Raw genomic sequence first — 25,935 nt, forward strand, 5'->3', positions numbered from 1 at the left:
GAATACATGGCATAATCAGTCATTTTGATCCCTTTGTTTTGCAACCAGTACTCTCAAAATATGCTTTTTTCTTGGGCTCATTTAAAGAAATGGCACTTAAAAGCTCTTTGAATTCTGTCCCTTATTGTTACTACTGGGAACAGCGTTGAAAAAGAAATAGAAATGCATACAATATAGGACTCTCTAATATAGAACAATTGCAAAGTTGGTAAAAGAACAGTGTGTTGGCAGTTGGTGGTTTTAAATTGGCAAAATAGATCTTGCAGTTTCAGGGGTATATCTGCTTAAAATAAAGGAGGTATAACTTCCGTGACTCTTAGAAGTTGTGATTGCTTTTAAGAAATCAGACAAGTGGGTACAATTTTTTTCTTGAAAGCTGAATCTTATTTTGATCATTCATCTTAACAACCCTTTTAAAAGTAAGCCTCCTACCTAATATGCAAGTTAACTGTTGTTTCAGGATAAGAGTCACACATCCTCACATTAAACCCATTTTTACAAAGCATGTATTTGTTTTATCAGATGGGGAGCAGAAAGGAATAATGAGTGTAGTAATCCTATATTCATAAAGTCTGAAATTAAATATATGGTACATAACAACCAACTTTTTGCAAGCAGCATAACTTTTCAGTTATAGTCTTTATGAAACAACACAAACTTCTGTAAAGTAACAAAAAACTATAGTGTGGAGAGAAATGGCCAAGTGTCTTTCATCTGCAAGGCATGTAGTAATAACTCAATATAATATTTTATTTCCCAATGCAGTTAAATATGAATTTAAATAGCAAAGCTACTAACAGTAGTAATAGGTGGTGAGACAGATCTCCAAAGCAGCCTAGCTGAAATACCTATCATTAGGTTTTGATAGCCAGTGGGCAAGACTAAACCCACAGTGGAAAGTTTTCTTCATTCCTGTTATTAGATTTTTAATGCTTGTTGTCATCTCCATGAGAAAAAGAATGACAAGCCTGTGTGTTCTTCTAAAGATCTGGTCACTGGAGTTTTCCTGCTATGACTCAACCATGGGCCTAGTACCAACCTCAGTGTGATAGTGCAAGCAAAATCAAAATTCTTTCTTTATTGCATTCTATTAGGTGTCATTCAACTCCAAGTCTGTCAGAAGCTCTGTGGGAGCTGTACTAGACAGCTTCACTGGATGTTAGTGAAAACTCGGGGGAAAGAGAGGGACTATTGATCAATATTCAATGCTTTGTTCAGTTCTCTGAGCTGGCCCCACATGTTCATGGAAAATTGGAAAGAAGTTAGTCCAATAACAAGTGGAGAGAAAAAAGAGGTTAGAGAGTCTATGGAGAGTCTGTTAAGATGATAAAGGAAGGAGTTTACCTAGAAGAATAGGAGGGGCAAACGTATGGATAGAAGAAGAGCTTTGGAAAGGCAGTCAGGGGGAGACAGTCAGGTACTGATTCTCTGTCTGAAACTTTTGAGTCCTGTCACAGTGAGAGGACACTGAGAAAATCCCTTTTTCTGTAGCACAGCACTCAGGTGGAGAAGAAGCCCAAGCAAACTTGTTGTCAAAGTAGCTATAATAATTTTGACTTCAAACTACATTCTGGCAAGTGCCAATTGTATCTGTCTTTAAAATCACAAAATTTAAGTCTACAAAGAATAGACTTTTTCATGAGTTACAGTAACTGCATTCTGTTTAAAGAATGAGACAAGTTACTCACTATACTGCAGTACTTCATGGGCCAGAACGTGTTCAGTATTGTATTTACATTTGAGTTATAATTAAATGCATGATGTCCATCAAAGAAAGAAACTTTGTATTTAAAGAAACTATGTATTTAAAATTTGAGAATTGATTAATTTTTATTAAAAAATGCTGAAAAATATAAATAATGATGAGGTTTCAGCATTGGTTACAAGAGAGATGTTCATCAGACAGAGTAAATTGCCCAGAACTGTTACCCAATGGGATTCTGATTAAAGAATTTTCCTTAAACTTAAGTATTTTGTGGGATAAAAAGGAGCAACAAACTGATATCCACAATTTTCTGGCTTACTTTCATTCATATCTAGAGCTTCAATATCCATTTCTAGATAAGATTAATTAAAAGTTTTGAATTGAAACTCACCATTGTAGGATAAAAACTCTTCTTTTTCTGATACTATAGAACACATGCCAAATAGCCTGTTTTCCAAAACTTTTCCTGGAGGTGTAACAACAGGTATGGTTCTACATACAGTGAAGTAAGTAGGCATCTTTGTAAGCCTGGAACCATTTTTTTTTTTTAAGATGAAATCCAGCAATGACATTGACACCTGCCATATTCGTAAAGAATCTGTGAGCAATGGATTAAAATATAGCAAAATTGGCTAGGCAATGCAATCTTCATCCTTCCTACTAATAGAACTGAATCAGGTCAGATACAAGATCTTGGGTTTGAACTATGGATCCAAATATTTTTCCAAAGATACTTTTGTTAGAAACCTATGTGTGGACATAAAGCTCACAAGGAAGAAATTTGTACAATATGACATTGATTTGAAGAACTCCAGATGACATTGTTGGTTGGTTGGTTGGTTGGTTGGTGGGTTGGTTGGTTGGTTCTAGTGGATTCTCATGCACATCAGGCCACTGAAGCTATTTATTGCTTGCTTCAAAGAAGATTTAAAAGAATAAAATAAAAAAAAAAATAAAGAAGCAGAGTTTAAAAGAAAGACCAAAAAAAAAAAAAGAAGAAAGAAGTGGCCATTATGAATACAGGATTTTTTGGGATGTTGGGTAACACCACACTGTGTACTTTAGTGGTTCTTCTGACTAACAACAGCCTGTGCTTGTGATAATGCCATTAACCTTGACCCTATTAGAAGACTCACCTTTAGCTTATAGCAGACAGTTCAGGCTGCAATCAATTACACCCAAGCAAGCTGTCAGTAGCTGAGAGTGTTGTTATATAAATTGTATATCTTAATGTTTATCTGATAAATATTCACAAAGTCTGAGATGGGGAATCACATACAGGCAAAATAAACAGCTGGTCAGAGATTCTTAGTTCAATAGCATTTATTTTCTCTTTATTATTACTAGAAAATCTTTTTTTTTTTAACTTATAACCAATTAAATCTATGGAGATATTTTAAATTACTTAGATATGCACAATGCTGTAAACAGTTATTTCTTCCTTTCCACTTTTTTCTCTCCCCACCTTAACCTCCCATGGACAACAGTTTTTCAGAACTAAGGATATCACTAATTAAAGAGGTCTTGTAGAATTACAAAAATTATATGAGGGAGCAAATTGGATTTTTCAGAACTGTTTTGAAATAAGAAAATAAAAGAAAAAAATTTAAAAGGCCATACTAGTGCAGTAGATTGCTGATGTAATGACAAGATTCAGGATGATGAGCAGATTGAAAGGTGATAAATCAGTAGATTGCTCTTCAGTAAATCCAAATAACCGTGATTCACTCATTTGCTGAATGAATCAGAGCAAACTACCTCACTGGTGAGAAGATGAGAAAAAAATCTGCAAGACATATTAGAACATGCAGAGAAATTACTCATTGCCTCCACCCAAAGGTGAAGCTAAGGCTTTTAAACATCCTTGAGAGCACTGGGCATGACAGGGAAGTAGATGAAGCAGAATATTTCCTTTCAGACATTGATCTTCCTGCTGTTCTTCTACATCTTCCTGGTGTTTAAGAATGGATTCCCACAGTGTAGGCTGTAGGACTCTGCCTTAGCTCTGTGCACAAACTGGGGCACCACGGAAAGCCAGGAGGCTGCTGGCAGAGCTGCTGCAGTGTGTGTGTGGTAGCAGCTCTCTGATTTGTGTGCTCACTGGCTTCTTTCAGTAGGTCCTAATTAATTGTCTTTTATTCAGCAGTCATTCCTGTAACTGTACTCTGTTGTTATTCACCTTGGCGCTGGCAAATTAAATCAGAGTAGGGAACTACTGCCAGATTTTTTTGTGAAGGACATGCCAGTGCCAGAAAGGCCAAAAGTATATTTTAAAATCTCTTGTAAACATCAACTGTGTGGCCTTGCATGGATCCAAATTCAGAATTTTCTTTGTGGTTGCTGACAACCCTTTGACCAAATTAACCTTTTATATTCACTGGATATTCCAAATGTTGACAGTGACCACTGGACCTTCTTGGTCCTGTGTGTGAAAATAAGAGCAATTTTTGTGGTCCAAAATTAAAATTATCAGTAGGTATGTTTGATGCTAGTTATCCTAAAGAGTAAAGACCACCTTAGGTATTGTTTCTTCATTGTTTTTTGTTTTGAGACTTGATGAAGCCTTAGGATTTAAGTCTGGTATTTAGAGAAAATGTAGATGGTTTTGAATTATTTATGCAGTGCTCTTTAAAAAGTTTGATAAAAAATTAGCTGACAGCTTGTTATATGAATATAAGCAGGTAAGATTTTTTTTTTTTTTTTGGTGACAGCACTGAAGCTTGATTAAAATATCTACATTAAACTAGTACAACTGGAAAAAAATGGTAGTATGTGCTTCTGTGGGAATGGTACAATTTATTACAAAGCAAAAAGTTTGTCTAACAGCACAACAAGAAATAGTAATTGTACATCAGCTAGGTAGATAATCCAGGTGGATAATCCATTTCAAGTAAGTAATGGATTGAGCGCCTCCAGGCAGTGCGTACACTGCACATCAGGCTGGAATGCAGGTGAGAGCCACATGAATGGCTATCAGTGCAGCAAACACAGGAGCCTGAGCAAACCCTCCCTGTTTCTAGGAAGACACAGTTGCTCTTGCAGATACTGTCGACCATACTGGAGACTGTGCTGAATGTGTATATATCCTGTTTATTTGTGTGCTTGAATAGCTTTCATAATTAATTAGCCCTGATTCTTCCAGTATTTGTGCACTGCTTATCTTGAGAGTGTGAGCCATTTTTTGCACACTGAAGGATTATGGAAGTCCACCAAAAAAAAAAAAAAAGGGTGTAGATGTTGTACCTGTGGCAATGCTGAAAAAAAGAAATCCTATAGAAGCATATGGCTTTCTGGCTACATTGCACCAGCTTTGAAAATCCCCTCTCATGGAGTAAATTTGGATTTGCAGAAGGCAAGAAAAGATTGACATCTGCAGCTACACATAACAGCTTTTCTGGCATGATTAATGGAAAGAGGTCAGCTATGAATATGACATGATGGCAAAATCTAATCAGTATGACCATACACAGGCATAAAATATGGAAAAATAAAGAGCTCCAGTTGAAGACTTTGAGATCTCTTAGAAACAGTACATAAATATTATATTGGTAAAAACCTTCTTGTCAGTTCGCATTCATTTAATGTTTCATTGACTTCTTCATTCTGGAATAAAACATTTTATAAATACTGATGGAAAACATGCAGTATGTATGCCCATACTTTCTAAATTTATTATAGTGTTTAGGAAAGCAGCAGATAGATTTATACATAATAACTACAGTGTAACTACAGTGTCTGTTTCAATTAAGTTTGTTTTGCAACTAGATATGTTCCCTTTTGTCCTCCAGAAGTTTGTAAACAGCTCCATCTTCAGGCATCATTCCCTGTGCTAAAAAAGAAAAATGCAACAGTCATAGCTCAGCCAAAGCTTTTGGAGACCTGTTAGCATTTTGCAGTTTACATTAACTTTTAGCAGTTAAACCAATGTAATGGTCTCAATAAAACCACTTCTCAGATATATTAAGCTGAAAGAAAATCATTTGGATTGAACCAAGAGTCTAACAAATTAATTCTGGTAGGTCAATGGCAAAGTAGATACATGACAGGAGTACATTTACCTATATTTAAATTAGGCTGAAACTGCATTGCCACCACTAGAATGTCTTGATGTCAGCAGACAGATCCCAAAGTGCACAAATCAAGTCAAATAAATTTTTAAATATGTATATGGCTAAACAAAAATGATTGATGTGAGAGAGGCAGCACTGAGAAAATGTTAACATACAGGAGATGAAATGTCTGAAAGTCTTGGAGAGGGTACATGTCCCAAAATCAGGCTTGCAGAATGGCCTTTTGACAACCATTCAGTGTGAGAATTAAGGATATAATTTAACATGCTTGCAGAAGTAAATGAGCTGTTCCTTGGATATTCAGGAAAGTATAATTCTATGGTCTAATGGGTGTTTTTCTCCCAGTGGCAGTGCCTGAATAAACCAGTGAAATGATTTGATTTTTTATTCTGAAAATATAATCGGAAAACTTTGGAATATAGTTTTACCTCCAGAGCCTGGAAAAGGGATTTCTGTTTACTTAACAGGATAGTTGGTAGCCGATAATATAATAATTTCTGGAACTATAAACTAAACTGAATATATTAGTCTATCATATACCAGTATGTTTGCCATTTTAAAACACAGTCTATTGTCTTCATAATTATTTTCTACTAATCCTGCTGGTCAGATTTGATCAGATCACTGTCATTCTGAAGTACTGTGTGGTTCCATGTTAAATAGATCTATGTGATCTCCTTCTGTGTGTGTGTAGGTATACATGAAATATCCTTCTTTTCTATAAAAAAAAACTGAGTGTTTATAGGAAAGTAAACACTATACGAGGTACAGATTGTGGACCCAGCAGTCTGTATGGAAATTTAATACGTGCCTAGAGATGTCATTCCTAGTTTGGTAAAATCCTGGCTCCACTGAAGCCTGGAAATTTCCATTGATTTACATGGAGCCTGGATTTCCTCTACATTGTTTTCTTGCCATATTATAGAAACACTTACCAAAACAATTGAATTTTAGAAAATTAAAGTAGTTCTGTAACTATATTGATGGGATAACTGAGAATTTCTTTGAAAGATTAGGTTTGTGGGATTGTTTTTAAAAAAAAATCCTTTCTATTTAGAGCCTATAGGACTTTCACCAAAGTTAATGACATTAGCTAAGGATATTAGCTTTTATCAGAAAAAAAAATGGATAATTATTGGAGCTTATGGACATTAAGTTAGAATATTAGGGTCTAGTTTAGCTACCTTAATAAGAAAAGAGAATTATATTTTGTGTCATTAGAAAAGGACACCACTAGTATGAGTTTCTGATTATGCATCTAACAAACATCGAATTGTTCTTTTGGGGAGTATCCCCCATCATCTCCTTGACTCATCTCTCATTGTTGGGTGGACAAACAAAAACCATTTTGGTAGGCTTGCTAAAACGATTACTTAATTCATTGCAGAGTGCTTCAAACATAGCATTGCAGATATGTGTTGTAATTTTATTGTCAAAAACTGGGATGGGTTCCCCAACAGCTGGTTAGCTGTCACATACAAGAAATACTTCTGCAGTGCCACGCAAATCTGTGGCCTCATGATTATTTCCGAAGCTGTGTTCACCAGCAGTAGCAACAAAACAATTAATTATGCCTGATAAAATGTTTTCACATGTGAAAACATTTTTGTATAGAAAAAAAAAAGCCAGAACCTTTTTGTGAGATGATTATCTAATTAATATACAGTTTCGGTAATTTTTATATCAATTTTTCACTGAAATTATCATCTTAATCATAAATTTCTAAGTAATAGAAGTTATGGGTTTAGTCAATAAAATAAATCTAAAACCATTCTTTCATATGTTTGAATTTTAAAAAAAATGAAGTGGGATATTATTCTCTGAGCCCTTTGCAAGAGAATTTGAAAAAAAAATCAGTGAAGTGGCTTTTGTGTATCTCAAACTAGTAGCTGCTAATCCTATATCAATTACCTACCTAACTAGCAAAACATTTTGACCTAAATCATAAAGCTTGAACTTCTCTGAAAATCTTTAATTTAAAATATTTTCACTGAAGGAATTACTTACATCAAAGGGACCCGATCGGACACAGCTCTAATTCAGATTATTATTTAGAAGGACTCATTTAGTGAGGACCTGCAGACCTTGGCAGGAAATGTACTTAATTCTGTAATTTTTCAGGTATGCTCTCATAGCCTGCTATTTTACTTGCTTGCACACTCTCTTTTTCTCATTGAAAAGTTCAGAAGTAGAAATTTCCTCGGCCATTCTTCCCAGAGGCTTGCAGAGTTGACAGTATTCCTGTATGAATGTTCTCCCTGTGCAAGCATTCCCCTTGGTTCCTTGTAGGGGGCTTTCCAGCCTGTCTGGTGACGCACACCATGCGTTGCCAAGCAATAATGGAAATGAACCCATCAACTCATGGTTGCCTTCCCAGGATAATCTGCCACCCCATCTGTGCCTTCACAGCAAACTTCTGCTCTTCCAACATCTGCCCAATGGTTATTATACAATCCATTTAATATATTCCCGGGGAGCCATAACCACTGCTGTGCCTAGACGGGAGACCAGGGCAGCCTCAGCAGACATGCCAGAGCAACCTCTCCAGGGGATTGAACATGAGCCAGATTCACCACAGTCAGTTAAGTACACATTCCTTTGGTACATGTGTGGCTAATCTACTTTTAATTGAGCTCCATTGTTTTCATATATTTAGTAAACAAACGTGCATAGGTACAAAAGCTGCTGCTTGTTGACAACACAAACAGTATGCAGCTTGCTGGAGCTTTGGGCAGATACCCTTGGCAGTAGATGTGGTAGAGCATTTTTCATGAGCAGACATATTTCTTTCATTTTTCTTTTTTTTTTTTTCTTTAACATTTCCTGGATCTTTTTGTCCCAGCAGCCTATTCTGTGTGATTATCACAGCTGAGTGTAGGTGCAAACACAATGTCCTGCTCCATGCAGAGACATCTGTGTGCCAGCATTGTTAGAGGGTATGAAGTGGATTTTGTCTAGGTTTGCTCTCACTTTTTTGATTAATATTAAGCCTCTTTAGACTGGGCTGAAAAGGCAGGGTTCTGCCACTGTGGTGACTCTTTTATTGCCTTATAGGGAACAGAGACATGTAATTCACTTTTCACCTACCTTTGAAAGAACAAGCATTTATATTTTTCTTTGCCTATTGTTATTCAATATTATGCATATGACATCTAGAGAAACCTTGACATCCTTTGTTTGGTGTGTTAGATAAATGGTTGGTTGCCAAAAGATCAGAGCGTCTTCAAAACTAGGTTCAGGTCATTTACTTCCTTGTTTTGGCAATGGCTTTAATCTGCTTTCTATTGCATATAAGGTCCTCTGGGAAGACATACCTACATCAGGACTAGTACCTGATTCCTGTTGGTGAGGGATGAGAGATGTTTGGGGCAGTTTCTGGATCGGTACTTTGATCAGATCCATCAGATCTCCTGTGGAAGCCCAGGGGAGCTGCCCAAAAGCCATCCCCCTTCCTACCCAGCCTGACCCTGTTGTCACTGTCACTGCAAGGGAGGACAGGAGGGATTGTTGGCAAAGACAGTGGTCTCCTCACTCCTTCGCTTGAGAGCAGTAAAAAAGATTTTAGTGGTAGGATAATCTTTGCAGGTACACATGTGGCATGATGGCAGCTCTTCTCCTGGCAGGTGGTCATGCATCTGTAAGCAGTCTCATTGTGCTTAATTCACCCCAGGGTAACATCCTACCAGGGGCTCCTGCTGCAAGACAGCTCTCAGCTCTTTGCAGAGCTGCGGGGGAGGGATGCTGCATCGTTCATCAGGATGCTGTCCTTCATCTTAGCAAAGTCTCAAAGTGACATCTAGTGGAATACCTAGTCTCTGTGGGGAAATTTAATTAAACCACAGCCCCGTTATACCAGCACAAATATTGTGAAGGAAAACAACTCAACTCCTTTGACATTTTTACAAATAGGTTCAGTGGAAACTGCTGTGTTTACTTTAACTGACATTTGTTTTTTCAGTCAATTATCCCTCAGCCTTTTTTTCTTCCATAATTTATTACATGCCGCTCAGCCATAATAATAAATACAAAGTTATTCCCCCTTTCTGTTGTTGTCTTGCAAGCCCTGCTATGAACAAATGAAATAAAAATGAGTGCCCCTAATCTCCCTTGCTTTTCCATCTCTGTGGTAGCCTCAAACTATTTATTATGGACCTTAGCAGTCTCATATGGAGCAGAGTTTAATCCCAAATGTGAACAGAAGATTAGTCTGAAACTCTAGTGGTTTTTTTCCTCATGCTTATGTCCTGCTACAAAATGCATGAAAGACACTAAGGGTTGTTTTGGTTTTGTTGGTTGTTTTTTTTTTCATTTCAGTGGTCTTTTGAGCAAGCCCTTTAACCATGACACTTAAAAACATCTTTTAGCCAGATAACATCTTTCTTGCTTAGTTGCTCTCTCTGAACTAAGAGACAAACACTCCATCATTATTCAGTTCTTTACTTCTCACTTCTAGTTTTTTGCAAGAATTTCAGGAAATCTGTAGAACTCTCCAAAGAAAATGTACCCCAAAACCCAGCTTGTAAAAGGAAGGCTCTCATAATGGGGGGTGGAATCACAGGCTGGACTTCTGTTTCCATTGGTTTCAATGCTTGGGTTGTAGCCAAAGTTGCAATGAAAAATTATTTTTCAGGTTCTTCAATGAAAAGCTGTCTGAATAGAGAAGAAACGTGACCTTTTTTTATTTAACTTGCTGTTTTAGAATGAAAATAATATGATTGCAAGAGCAGAGCATGTTCTTCACTCTTTGTCATGCAGCAGCTGTGCTTTAAGTGATTTAAGAAAAAGCAGTGAAACAACAGAGTGCACTATGCAGTCATTTAATCCATCAGGTATTGTCATGCTGCTAACTTTCCTTTGTGCAGAGAAATAATCTGATCTTTAGTTAAAATCTTTTATTGAAGCAAACCAAATATTTTACAGCCAACATTCTTCAGCTGGTCATTTTATCTGAAAATGTTTCCATTTTCTGAACAGTTATTTTTCATAAAATCCTACCGGTTGAAAGCTATTTTTCTTCCTTTATTCTTCATAAAGAGCAAAAGGAGAACATCAAGAGCTACATAAAGCTTTATATTCCATCTGGGAATCTCATCAGCCATCCACAGAAATGAAGCTATTTAAAGTAACAGTAAATAGAGATGTGAACATTTGGAATTTGGAAAGTTGAATCCACTGGAAATAAGTTATTTTTCAAAGTCCTTTTCAATATGGCTTTTGCCAATAATACAGTGAATCTGGGACATATCTAATGATTCTATAAAAATCCTTGATGTTCCATCTACCAAATACTTAGGAAAACAGAAGGACCATAAAAGAGAGGAGGAAGGAAAATTTATAGCAAATCAATACAGAAATCAGCTGTTATTTTATCAGGATGTGACAGTTTTAATTTTTTTTATTCCTTGTGCCTTAAACTTATGTGTATGCTTGGTGAGAAATGCTTCCTTGCCAAAAAATGTTTAACAATGAAATATTTAGAAAACCAGTTAGGAAGAGGAATTTCCTTTAATCAGCTGGGAACTTAACAGTTCACTTATGTTTTAATTGGGATATACTGGAAAATGCCCTTCACATTACAATTGTCCTTTTGAGCCATAGGTTTACTTAGATTTCTGCAGTAAGTTCCATGGGTGACAATGGAAAGAGCTTGGCATGGCTCCTAGAGGAACTGAAATAAGGAAAAAAATAAGGAAAATCAAAACAAAAATTCAAAATGTGGTATGGGCTTACTGCCCCGACTTTCCTATGAGTCTGTTTTTCCTGATCTGATGCTAAACCTGGATTTTACTATGTATGGATGAAGAGCTTAACTTCTCTTACTCTTGACTGACTCTGGTGGGGCATCAAAGAAATCCTCTGACTTACATTGATGTAAAAGCAAACCAAAAGACTAACTGGGACATGTATAATTAAGTTCACCACACAGAATGCATGGGGTCACACCTTTGCTAATGTAAATTCCCAAAGGAGCTTTTTAACTGGAAAGGGAGACAAATGGTGAGAGTGCAACACAATACCCTGGGGAAAGCTGAAGTGGGTAATCCTGCTTGGAGGAGGAGTGGAGCTGAGGTTCTCTTCCCAGATAGAACACTGAAACAGAGCAGTTGAAAATAAGAGAAAAGGATCTATAGTCTGCACTGACATGTTTTAATTTAAACACTTCAAATCAGCTTCTTCCTTTCCTTTCCTTTCCTTTCCTTTCCTTTCCTTTCCTTTCCTTTCCTTTCCTTTCCTTTCCTTTCCTTTCCTTTCCTTTCCTTTCCTTTCCTTTCCTTTCCTTTCCTTTCCTTTCCTTTCCTTTCCTTTCCTTTCCTTTCCTTTCCTTTCCTTTCCTTTCCTTTCCTTTCCTTTCCTTTCCTTTCCTTTCCTTTCCTTCCTTCCAACACTTCCTTCCTTCCTTCCTTCCTTCCTTCCTTCCTTCCTTCCTTCCTTCCTTCCTTCCTTCCTTCCTTCCTTCCTTCCTTCCTTCCTTCCTTCCTTCCTTCCTTCCGACACTTCCTTCCGACACTTCCTTCCGACACTTCCTTCCGACACTTCCTTCCGACACTTCCTTCCGACACTTCCTTCCGACACTTCCTCCCTTCCTCCTTCCCTTCCCTTCCCTTCCCTTCCCTTCCCTTCCCTTCCCTTCCCTTCCCTTCCCTTCCCTTCCCTTCCCTTCCCTTCCCTTCCCTTCCCTTCCCTTCCCTTCCCTTCCCTTCCCTTCCCTTCCCTTCCCTTCCCTTCCCTTCCCTTCCCTTCCTCTCTCCCTCCCGAAGTTGGCAGTTTTGTACAGGTTGGTTTCATTGAAATTAAGCATTTGAACAGCTCGAAAACTGTGACCCAGAAAGGTCACCTCCATTGACATTGCAAGCATAGCAAAATAGCTGAGATATCCTACTGCAATTTTTGTGAAAAGATGAGTTCAAACCTTGAGACTGAATAGCTAATTTTGTATCAAATTATGTAAAATTATATAACCTTTTTATGAGGTACTATTTGATAAGGATATTTTTATGAGTTTTAAGTTTAAGGTAATTTGATTGAATGTATTCATTGAGATAGAATTTTTAAATTGTCTTTCTGCATTTCAGGTTGCCTCCTGAAAGAAATAAATTAATGAATGATCTTTGCTTCAAATACAGATGTTTATCCTAGAATAAGGGCCAGATCTTACCAGTTCAGCCCAAATCAGAGACAATGATTCTAGATGTGATTCTGGCCCTGGAAACAACAACAGAAAAAAAAAAAAATACAACCCAAGAGAGAACTACACCTGTGCTTGTCAATAAGCAGTTTCTTCAGAGAAGTTAGACAAGCATGTGACACAGACACTACTGCATATAATTTCTAATTTCCTGAGAACCAGTTTACTTTTGACCACCAGCAGGGTTTCTTTGTTTTTCATTAGGACATGACTAAAGCTTTCTGTGTAACCATATCCAGATTGCTAATGAAAAAATATTGTCTGGAGTCACACATGTAATCTGCAGACTGTGGGTATAATGAGGGTAGGGAGCAATGTATCAACCTGTGCATGTACTGAGTGGCTTTGTTACAATACCACTGCCTCAACTATATTGTGCTGCTTATTTTGACAGATGTGTGTGAAAATCTGCCTCTAGGTGGAGTTTCCATAGACTAGTTCTTTCACAGACTTCAGGCCCTTTCATCTTTCCTTCCTTTTCTTTTTTTTATTTTTGACTTAATACCCTATCCTCACTAGTGAAAATTGAATTGAATTCTATTTAACTTAATAGAAATAGCATAGGTTCTTATATTCTGGGACATGTAATGCATTGGAACAAAATTGCCTCCATTTTTCATGTTACTCTTCAATTGCAAATGATGCTCATCGTGTACTGTCATATTTTTTGGCAAGGACTGACAGATTTCCTGAGACAGTTCTGTGCAGTAAAAGCTTATGATAAGGCAGGCTGGGCTGGGCTGTGGATAGTAACAAATCTGTCATTGCTTGTACAGCCACAAAAGCACAGACTCCTGCACAACTACAAAACCTGTGTGTTGCAAACAAAGGACAGATGCTTCTTGAAACCAGAATAAACCTGATTCTGATGATCTGGGGCCCTCTGAACTCACCCTCCATTTTTCTATCCGATGCCAACAAGGCTGTAGTAGTTGTAAGATACACCATGTGCTTCTAGGGTGCTATCCTGTCCTCTTATTTGCCCTCTGCTCTCCCATGCATTTCAGCCAAAGTTTTATCTACAAATTCCTCCTTCCAGATCAGACCTCACCTTGTTCTTATGGTGGTGTAAAGCTGATGCCCGGGGCACAGGGGGAGAAGAAGCAGAAGAGGGAAGCAATTATTCTCTCCATACGTAGGCGCTTCCTCCTTCTCTTCCACCCCTTAGAAGCACAGGAAGTTCATCCTCAAACCATATGGTACCTAGAGATATGCTGTCTTGGGGGAATGCCAAGGGCCCAGCAGCACCCTCAGGGGCCAAGGGGGTCCTTTGCCTCACCTCCTCTTCCCAAGTTTCCATGGCGTGCTTTCCTTCACAAGTTCCCTTATCACACTTCTGCCAGTGCATCTCCTCCTGGCCTGCAACACCTGTGCTGCATTACAGTGCAGAAAACAATACCCACACTGAGACAGGCAAACTGTATTTCATTTGTCAGCCTTGCACAGCTCCAGGAAAGCCACTGGAATTAATCCACTATGCAGCCTTTGATAGCCTGTTACTGAGAGGCTGGGTGAAGGTTCTGGGGGCACTGCAGGAAGGGTCAAGGCCTTTGGATCAATGTTTGAGCGCACCAAGTTGTGCTTGAAGTAACCAGCAGTAATTATTTTGTTTCTGTGATGTGCTTGTTTCTCTCTGAGCTCTCCGCTGGCAGTGATGTAATCAAAGTCACTTGGAGTGGAGTTGGGGAACACACAATGGTTTGTCTGCCTTGGCATTTGTGATCCACTTTGTTAGCAGGACCTGCTTATAATTTGAAATATATGATTTCCTTCAAAGTGGCATAGTTTTGAAAAATAGCATGTGATGCACTAATAAATTATTCAGCCTTCTGAACTGGCTACATGAAAAGCACATTTTTCCATCTGCATCTGGCTAGGCATTTGCAACTGTTTCTCTTGGATCTGTACCGCAGCCCACTTAGCCTTGGTTTTGTGACCTCCAGGAAGGATTAATGCAATATGTTGTGCAGGGGCCTGCTAATGAAGGTCACTTGGAAGTGCAGGCCAGTGTGACATGTGGCTGCCCACCTGCTCAGTGCTTTGGCTGCAGGGAGCACGTTATCCCATGTCTCCAAACTGCCGTGAGCTCAGGCACGGCATGTGACAGGCAGAGGGTCCCACTCCTTTCTAAACATATTCCAGTTAAGTGCTGCAGGGTTTGCTGGGGCTATTTCTCATGGGACCAGTAGTAAGAGACTGCCTACAGTCATATCTACGGCTACAGTTAATGCAATGCCACTTATAAAAGTTAGAACTTGAGACCAGACCCTTAACACCACTTCTTGTGGAGGAAAGGAGAACCTGCTGTGAGTGGTGCCAGTAGGGAGGTCCTTTGGCAATCCTGTTGAACTTACACAAGGGTTTGGTACTACTCAGCCATTAACAAAATCTCATCCTTTGTGCTTTGATTCACTTTCAAGAAGTCAATTTGGATTAGACACTATTTTTGTTGACTTCTGTTGCAGCACTCAGGACTCCAGTCTAAACCCAAGATGTCCTTAAAAGAGGGACATCTTTATGGTGTTAGTCCAGGGCAACTGAAACCTCAGCAACTCAAGGTAAAACTCCTTTTTACTTTCTCTTCTGCCTGGGAAATAGCATTGTGTAGTCTGCTCTGAGATAGGAAGACTTACAGGGAAGATGGCTTTTTTAGGATTTTTTAATTAATTGTTTTCATTGTGTTACCTGCTTTCTGCACTTGGAGGTATATTTCATCAATCAAACAAGAAGCATTTGTATGTGAAATGACTACTGGAGCAGTTTGCAACAAGCTTTAGAAAGCCAGAATTATCTCTGTACCTTAAGCATACTGATTTTCATAGGCAGTGTACTCTGTTGTTAGGCACTGGATAAACAATGATGATACAGACTGAAAATAGAGCTACACAAACATTTTATTTTTGTGACAAAAGCTGCTCAGTGTGCCAGAAACATAATCATGATCATATTCAGCTAAAAAATATCAGGATTTAAATGCCCTGGGCCTTCATTTTGATGAAAGACTTTTGCATAGCACCAAAAAGAGAAATAATCAGCACTGCCTAGGGTCTGGCATCAATCAGGCTCAAAATTATTTCTTTGCCAAGGAAAATACAGCTTCCATATCTTGGGCTAGGCTGGATGTCTGATGTGTTGGTACTAGAAGAAAACAAAAATTGGGCATGTTTAGACTAAGATGAGAAGTTTGAGTTCTACATGACAAGGAAAAGGTGCATATTCTTGTTAACTCTGACAAATCTGAGAAGTCAGATTTGAATCCTCGTTAAATGTAAAATAAAAATAACATTGATGAAGAAAGATTTGCCAGATTATACCTTCCTATTATTTTAACGTGTGATTTAGTAGAAGAAGGAGTATTAAGAACAGGCTATTGAATGAACATGATATACAGTACTTTGGCTAGACAAATCAGGCACAGATTTAAATGGAGAAAGGTGCGGGAATGAGTTATCACTTTTTCCCCACCATGTGTATCACCACAGTGGGGGAAATGCAGACAGCACAGCCATGATCGTGCCTTTACCTCCCAGCTCAAACAACTGGTCCTCAGCTCCCCTCCTTCTGTACCAGCACCACACTGTCTCTTGCTTCAGCTCCACAGTCACTCCCATAAAGGCACCCAAGTTTCCAAAAAAACTTCCAGAAAATCCTAATTACCCAGCTGCCATTGGTACTACTGTCTTTCCCAGGTTGCAAGACCTGCCTGTGCATGGAGTGATACACAGGATCTCACACACAGGCAGAGAACACCTTGAGCCACTTGGCCATGTGTTCTTCTGGACTTTGCTGCTACTCCTCCTGCCTTGCCCCCACCCCTGCATGAAACACATGGAAAGGCATTGTGGAAAGGTCTTAGCCTGTATCGCACAGACACAAGGAACATACATTTGGTATAGTAGTGGCAGAATTCAGTGAGACTCAGGAGTGAAGAAAACTCATGGGATTGAGGCTGAGAAAGGGTCTTTCCACTCAGAAGCTGTTATTATCCCAATAATTTTGGTGGTTGGGGAACACAACTTTTTGTTGTCTTCTGAGTGGTGAAGCTTGCATTGCCCATACCACATAACAGCCCCTGCATGTGTGTCAGCAGATAGCCAAAGGATGATATTTCACAGCTCTGCAGTAGTTGGGCTAACCTTCTACAAGGCTCTTAATCTTGAGCTAACAAGTTTTACTCCTTCAAGGGGTAAAACATTTAACTGCAGCTGTTTACTATTTACACAAAGGGACTGACATGGGGGCCTTCCCATCATGCAGTTTGGTCCATATGAACTCTGTTCAAAAAGAAAGGAGAACAAACATTCAGATTTTATTACATTAGCAACTTGCAGAGGGCAGACTGTCCTCAGCTGTGTCGCTTGTGAGCTTTTTCTTGAGCTTTGCTCATTGTTAGAGACAATATTAATTTTTTCAGTCATTTTCCATTTGCTGTTCAACACCAAACCATGAAAAATGAGCACTGACGTAATGATTGATCATGGAGCTGGGGGTTGAAAGTGAACACTAGAACTGTTGGGCTGTATATGAAAAGGGTTTGGGGTTTTTTTTCTTTTTTTTTAGATGATAATATATTGTTTGTGAATGGGTTATTTATTAGAGCCATGTGTAGCCTAAAAGGTTTGTAAAGATGATTACTAAAGCATATCCATATGTGGAATGTGTGTGCATATTTGTAAACTTGGCGATTCCTCCAGAATTTCTTTTTTAATGTTTGTAGAAAAAAGGTCTCTGAAATTGTGTAGGGTCATTCTTTTTCTTAATAGTAGACAACACATTTTCAAAACTATTGTGCTTTGCACAACTTTTAATTTAGTTCTTACATCACATGCTTATGTACTGTTATATACTTCTAAAATGATTAATTATCTAAATATTTGATAGTCTGGCATCATTCATAGCATAAAATTTCTTCTTTGCCAGCATACTGTATTCTCCAAATACTGTATTAGATCAGATACAGACTTCTTAAGACATCTCTGTTGGAAGGTAACAAAAATTGGGCATGACTAAACTACTGTTTAGTACAAAAATTGGGCATGACTAAACTACTGTTTAGTAGATCTGGAGTGCATTATTACAATGGCAATTGTCTTTTTTTTTTTAATTTTGGAATCCTGGAGTATTAGATTTTTCTTAAAGAAACATTTGGCCAGATCACACTCCTGTGAGTTTTGTAAATAGAAACTTTGGAGTCTCAAGCAACAAAGCAATATTCTGGTTTCCTGCTCTTAACTAGTGGGTCTAAGTGCAGAGCTGTTCCACTACTGTAAGCAGAGAAGTTCAGCTATAGCCCTGGTGGGGCTGAGAGCAGGACGTTTTCTGTCATATGTTCCAAGACACCCCAAATGGTAACAGGAGTAGGTTCTGTTGGGTCTGACAGCATTAAATCAGACTTTTAGGAGATCTAAGCATTGTACAAAGGAGACCGTCCTGCCAAGCGCCTCAGAGGCAGGCTGCTATCTATTAATCTCATTTGAAAGGAAATGAGGAAAGCGGCACAGACAGGTGCTCCCTAGCAAGGCATCACAAACATAAAAGGAAATCCATGAGCTGATACTGCAGAGAGGAAATGGGCCTGTAACTCAACATTGACAATACACAACCAGTGGAGACAAACCCAGGTACTTCTGCGGGCAGCTAAATTCAGGCGCAGGGCTTTGCTGAGGCTCCGCAGCCCGGGGAGTTTGCCATCATCTGCAAAACTCCCCTCGTGGCTTTTTGGAGCTGTGCAAATGCCCTCAGCTTCCTTCTCCAAGTTGCCCAGAGCAGCACTGGGCTGTCACTCTGTGGATTGTCCTGTAAAGTCCATGTCTTGAGCACCTTTGTGAATATTTTCCAGTACCTGTGTAAATTTCAAAGTAAGAAAAGAAATAGGTAAAAGCAACTTGGGAAAACAGATCTCTTCCATGTAGTTGAGAGTTTTTCAGGAAATAGGGATGTGATTAAATTATGCATTTATTTGTCTTGTTTTAACAAGGTATAATAATTGATTTACAATACTCTTATAAATGAAGGCATGGATCATTTAAATTCCTTTTCAGCTTGCCAGAATGCCTTGCTGGTTTGGACTGGACTTAAGAAAGATCAAAAAGTCATGTCACAAACCCAGCAAATATATAGAATACAGGTTTACTTGAGAAAAAGATCTAGTAAACAGAGCAGTCTGAAACTAAATGAGAAACTTAAAAGGGATTTGGGAAGTCAAGCACTGGAAGCTATGATTTGGTTCTCATGTTAAAAATAGCATCTCCTTCACATCTCTGTAGGATCAGGCTTATTTCAAACAATTCTAGTTTATGGAGACTATTCTATGGAAAAATATTTAATATATTAATTTTCCTTTAGGCAGACATTTCAGCTGCAATAATAAACCATATCTAAATTTCATGAATGAATTAATTTCACATCAAAGCTATGGTTTATGCCCATAAAAGTTTCATGTTACAGCCCAACATGGAAAAACATTTAAATATCCTGGAAGCATTTAATTCCCAAAATATGCAATAAATTTACTTAAAAAAGGTATGAAGTGTGATGTCAGTGATGCTGTCATTTATCTTCAGCTAGCTATTATTTTGGGGAACAATTTAAGTATATAAATAATTGTAGATTTTTTAACTGCAAGTTATGAAAATATATAAGTAGCTCCTTATTCTTCAGCTTGGTCATAAACAGCCTCTAATTTTGTACCAAGTATTTTATGGAGGAGGTTTGGAGGGGGTTGCAGTAACTATGTATGTGATTGATGCCAGTTTAAAAGTCTTCAGAGCAGGTTTGTTTCTTTTTTGTCAAAGATCAGCAGTAGTTACACAAGGTTTAAACCATTACTGAGTACTTAAAAATTTCTTACCAAATGTCTGTATGATTGTGTTTTCTAGTCTAATATTTAACTGGGCATCAAAGCAGGCTCTAGGACTTTTTGTGTTCACAGAAATGAAAATCAAATCTTTACTAAATTCGTCACATTAAATCCTTGATACATCCCATTGCTTGGTATATTGCTCTCAAGGAAAATTTACCATTCTATTTCTGTCTTAGATTCTTTCATTTACTTCCATGACTTTTTGTTTTGTGAGTGTCTAGGGCTTCTTTAAATTTTTGGATTTTTTAGGATCATTAGTGTTAAATCATTGCAGGTTGTCCTCTGTACACTGTGATGTGAACTTGCCCAAGACATATTGGTGACTACTGTAATGTATCACTTGATCAACTGCTCCTTCCCCTGGGCTTTTGTACCTTCTGTCTGAACTTTTATTACTGCCTGTTAAATTATGGCAGTACCATTAGTGCCTAACAAATGTCTTTGTTCTCCTAGAATTGTCACTGTTTGTTGGTCTTCTCCCAGCTGCTGGGTACGTAGTTTCCAATTTTGCCAGATGTAGTAGTTTGCCAGTTTTTCATCTCAGATGCAGCTCTGGCTTGACTTTGTTAAATGCAGCACCAAAAGTTCTCCAGCATTGTGCCAAGATATTTTCCCGCCTCTTTTACATTGTTTATTGAGTGCCTCTTTTTCCTCTTACCTAGATGGTCTTGTACACTAGGGGAGGAGTGTAACAGAGATTACTTTAGAAATGTTTTCACAAATCCTGTTAGTCATTCATTCAGATTACCATTGTTACCAGTATGAACTCTAATCACTGTATCCATTTCTCCCTTGCATACCACTCCTTCAGTATACATGTATGATTTATTTTATTAGCTTTGCTGACAGTTAAAGGTTTCTGGCATTTGAGAAAGTAAGTGTTGGCATTTCCAGTCCTGTGATCATGAACTACAGATAAGTATTCCCCTGCAGATACTCAGGGAGAATTGTGTTACTTGCTAACTGAGCTGATAGGGCTGCAAATATATATGCAATGTAAATACAGGTTTTGAAAGCACCAGTGAGCAGTTGCTTCCTTTTTCCATTTCAAATTATATGTGAGAATGTCTGTGCCAATACCAGTAATTCTTTCACAACAAATACCAAATATCAGGTTTTTTAGACTGAAGTGGTATAGAGTAAGAAACATCATTGGGTACTTAATGCTTGCTAAAGCATCATAGTCACATTTCTCAGAAGAACGTGACCTCAGTATAAGGTGGCTTTTTGGTATCTATTGTCTTGCTGGTAGGCTGCCTACCTCCTTGCTGTGTCACTTGGCAATCCTTTTATACAGAACTCCATCTTCAGCAGAGTAATAAACACCAAAAGCAATGAAATGCATGAGATACAAAGGTTTTTTCCAGTGAATTGTTTTGCTTTGAGTCTCTATGATCTGTACCACATGTCTGAACCAAAGTCATGTGGCCACACTTTTGCCCATATACACGACTGATGAGGACAGATCACTGCAAGGTTGCAGTTTTTTAGGTTGCAAAGGTTGCAAATTTTAATTCCTGATTACTACAATGTGATTATTTGCTCTAGCTGCTTTCTAGTCAGTGTAGGACTGAGTATTAGTGGTGTAATTTTAGAGCCACTGGAGGGCTGGGAATAAGAGGGAGTGAGAGGAAAAAGGAATCACTTTTTATGGATTGACTGTTTGGCAGTTGTCATCCAAGTAAACACTGAGTGTAAACTATTCAAGCTGCACCACACCTTTCTAGGCACCTGTATGGGCAACACTCATTTCATTTAATTGAATGATAAAAATGATAAACAAATTAATCAGATGGATAAACGGAACATGTCACCAGCCTTCCTGAGAGCAAAATTATGACCCTCTTATTGACCCTCTTACTTTCATTCACATACTCCAGTGCTAGTCGAAACATCTCTCCACTTTCCTAGCAAAAAATTATCAAATCCTAGATAAGAGAAAGAGTGTATCAGGCTGAAGCACAGCTCATATATTTTGTGCAAATGCTGGAGGGAAAACTGGAGAATACCTGAATGACTGTTTTATTACTGAACAGAACTCTTTGTCTAACCTGTCAGCTACCTGGCTGGGAATCTCTCGTCTTGACACAATAATGAGAGAACCAGTTTTAGAAATGAATGCTCAGATGCTGAAAAAAGCAAGTCCCAACTCATATGCTCCAAATGTCACCTTTCTGTTTAATAAGGTGTAATTTAGATGCCAGTTGGGTGGAGGTTTCACCCCTTGCTTTTTCACTTCCAGGTAAGCATGTCAGTGGGTAGAGATGTACATGCCCTGCAGCTGTGGCAGTCTTCCTTGAGGACAAGCATAAAAAGGATTAATGACAAACACTTTTTTTTTAAATATTCCTCCCCTTGGTTGGTTAATTTTCCGCTCAAAGTTCTCATTTTATTCATTTGACTCACTCAGACACTGCAGTAAGGTTTAACATTGGAGTAAGGTTTAACACTGGAGTAGGACATAAAACTCCCTCCTCTGGGAATTGTGATAATGTAGCTCTCACTGTTGCAACAACACTGTCCCAAGTTACATTTCCCCAGGCTCTGTCCATTCATTTTTAGGAAGTCAGACAACAAAACTGCAAATCTTTTCTCCAAAGCCTGATGAGCCTTCTGCATGTGTCAGCTGTCTGTCAGGTTGCTCCATTCAAGTCTGTAGGATTTGTATTCTTCTCCAGAAAAATGATCTCACTTGTTTTGTCTGAGGTGCCTTTTACACCCACAGCTGGAATAAGTGTGCATGTGCAATCCCTGTGATTTTAAATGTCAAAAAAGAGAGATGTTGGATGTGGGCCCAGCTTCAGAAAAAAACACCTCTTCAGTAATTTGTGATTGCAATGCTCATGAAGGTTTGACAGCTCTGCAGGCAGAGACCAGGTTGTGGCTACTACAGGGGTGAGTGATAAAAGAACCCTCCATCACTTGGGCACTTCCATTCTACATGGGCACAGAATGGAAGTGCCCAAGTACCTTGAAACTGGGCAGTAGCCCTCCCTCAAGGCATCAATTCTCTATCAGCAAAATGAGTGGAGGTATAGAGGGACTAAGAAAAATGTGGGAAAAGCTAATGATGATGAACATAGGATCAGTTTCTGTGCTACCAAATGAAACAGGTCAAGAAGGAGGAGACAGTAACAGCAGCCTGAATCAATGGCTGGAGTCCAAACAACAAAGAGGCACAAGGTGAAGGTGACAAGGAAGGGATACTGGCAGATACTGTGCCAAGAAAGGACCAAAAGGTCAGCATGGATGGAGGGGAGAGACACAAGCCATGTAGGAAACAGAGAAGGATGGTTTTTTGGAGAGGAGAGTGAATCCCATCCCAATGAGAATGACAGACTCTTGGTGACAGAAGGACTTTTCCTGAGGGATGAGTTGATCAATTAGGTAGCTTTACTGCAGCTTTTCTAGAGATGGATGAAGCACTAGCCCAAGGTAAATCAATTGCTGACAGAATCTGTGTCCTTCCTTAGATGTTGGCAGGCATAGCTGTGCCTCAATAGGGAAGGGAACTTTGTCAGAATTTGAATTAAGCCAGTGGTCACCTGTTTCCCTACCTGTAGCTTTTTTTGTTTCAAATATGACCCTTATTCAGTTTTATTCACAGTTCTCAAATTTTATTAAATGTTTTTCTACTGGCCTTCTTGTTGATCTTGGACACTACATACCTCAGTTTGTACATCTTTAAAGTAAACCTAAAATAACTCATCCAAGGATGTCCTATCCACTAATATGTGGGAGCTCTTAATTAGATTGTTACCTTTCTAAAAATCAAAACATTCTTGTAATACATTTCCTTTCCATTTGAAATCCTTCTTAATAAGTGTTGCATACAATTCATTAGATGTGAGTTGTCACTTATCTACCTTATTTTCAGGTTTTTATTTGACTGTAGAACGATTTAAATAGAATCCAGAAAATACCAAGCATTTGTCTGATCTGTCTCTGATATTGAATAGGCACATTACAGGAGTTGTGCCTATTCAACCAGGACATGTCTATAATGATGACAGGTCCTGACTTTTTGAAAAAACAAGGTTAGCTAATCTGACACTAAAATCTCTGGCTCTTACACCCAAAATTGAGAAGCCCATTGAGTGTCTGAGAAGCATATGTTCCAAATCAGCTGCCAGTAAACGACCGAGCAAATGCATGGAACAACTTAGACATTCTTCACACTTTGCAAATGCAGACACTTTTTCTTATTTTTAAGTTTTTCCTTTGCACTTATTTTCATATGGAAACCTCTCCAAAAGCCAGGTAACATGGTGCACAATGGGAAAATAGCACTGAAAGTGATTGATTGCAAAAATTGGAAGATGTATTGTGTAATCATACACTGGGAGAAGGAGCAGGCAACATGACTTGGTTTCCATTTCAAATAAATAGACAGTGGAACAATCAAGTAACTGCCAAAGTAAATTAATTCAGCATGGTTGGAACAGCAGCACATCGCTGCCTCAGAGAAGGTTGCTGTCACAAGTTACAGCATCAGCAGTGAAGGACGCAGATTTTCTGTTTTATTTTTCACTTTCTGAGCCACATTCTGCTCTCTGTCAGTCTAACTGACATCTGGAGGAACGCTGCTGAGTTCACTCAAATTAGTCAAAAGTTTAAATTATTGTAAAACAGATCAAATTTCTGCCCACTGTCCTTGAACCCCTGGGATATGCAAAAGGTATGATGGACTCTTTCTCGTGGGGATTTATACACTGATTTAACTGTTCCAAACAACTTCTTTACCACTTTATGAGCTTTAGGGGAGAAAGAAAAAAATCTTTTACCTATGAAAAAGTCATATAAATAAAGAAGTATTAGTAGCTCTCCATGGAAATTACAAGAGGTCCCAAGGCCATATCAAAGCACATTATTTAAATTCTTTTGGCTTTCACCCACAGAGCTGAACTTCTCTTCCAACATGTCCAAATCTGCATTTGATCTTGTAATTTGAGATATGGTAAGGTAGAGGTTATCATACCCCTTTGCTTTGAAATCTGTCACAGAGCTTCTTGTAAAAGGCTTTGATTTTGTATAAGGTGAATATAAAATCACAACATGCACAACATGCTTGACACCAAACACTGTCTTTACAAACTTCAGCAGTGTTGTGCAGGTGTGAGCAAGGATTTACCAACACACAACGTTTTTTACCAATGCACAGCTTGTGTCAGAAGGGCAGAGCACTCCAAGGATATCGCAGCCTAATACCTGACATGCTTTATGTGAAAGCAGGACACTCCTTCATTAGCTGAAGGTCACAGATTATAATAATGCTTGGCACTTACAATCCTGGAGGTGTTGTACTCCATCTAATTAAAATTGGCAGATATGTCAGCTTTTATGCATAGGGAAAATAAAGTCGAGATTTCCCTAAAGGCAGAGATAGAAGAGGAAAGAATTCCTAGGCACAGAATCCTAATTCTATTTCGGTTCCTTGGTACCCAGTTCTTCCTCAGATTCCTGACCAAGCTTTCTAATAATAAGGGGAAAATTTGAATTTAATTTAAAAAAAAGAAGAGGACTAAGTAGTAAATCTATCATTTATACTAAACAGGGCACAATATTTTGAATAGCAAAGAGTTTTTTCAGGACTATGAATAGAAAAGCAAAGCATAACACCCACTGGTGTTAAAATTCACAGGCCTATTACAAGCCAAAAGTTATAGCTTGTTTTTCTTAATACTACATACACACCTTCTTTCCCAGAGCAAAATCTTGGAGTATGAGCAGAAGCACTACATATTCACCCTCCTGCATTTGTGAACATCTAACACATTCATCTTATACAGACTTTGCATGTCAATGCATTTATTAAGCTGGACACCATAGCATTACTCTTTAGCTTATATTAAGCATGGAAGCAGAAGGGAAACCCAAATCTGAACATTTCCATTTTTATATGTTTTATTCTTTTTTCTAACAAGTTTTTCTAATGGATGCATACTTCATAATGAAATACCCAATTATTCAGAAATCACAGCTGCATGAAGCTCACTTCAGCTGGGAGTACAGCTATCTGTCATTCTTCATGCTGGTACTACATGATGTGAGAGGTCTCCACAAAGTCAGTTCCCTTGGTGTTCTCCATGCTCATTTGAGGTTGGCTGTTACT

At 38.4% G+C, this 25,935-nt stretch overlaps 1 protein-coding gene across 1 annotated transcript in view; it reads left to right on the forward strand.

Moving 5' to 3' along the window:
• The window catches only part of FAM241A (family with sequence similarity 241 member A), a 297,189-nt gene that overhangs the window by 224,501 nt on the left and 46,753 nt on the right, over positions 1-25,935 (forward strand). The window contains exon 3 of the mRNA XM_058803555.1: positions 15,427-15,519. Within this exon, the coding sequence (XP_058659538.1) occupies positions 15,454-15,519 (66 nt within the window). The 5' untranslated portion in view covers positions 15,427-15,453. The remainder of the gene's footprint in view (positions 1-15,426; positions 15,520-25,935) is intronic.

This window comes from Ammospiza caudacuta, chromosome 4 (genome assembly GCF_027887145.1).
Source record: "Ammospiza caudacuta isolate bAmmCau1 chromosome 4, bAmmCau1.pri, whole genome shotgun sequence".
NCBI classification, from domain to species: Eukaryota; Metazoa; Chordata; class Aves; order Passeriformes; family Passerellidae; genus Ammospiza; species Ammospiza caudacuta.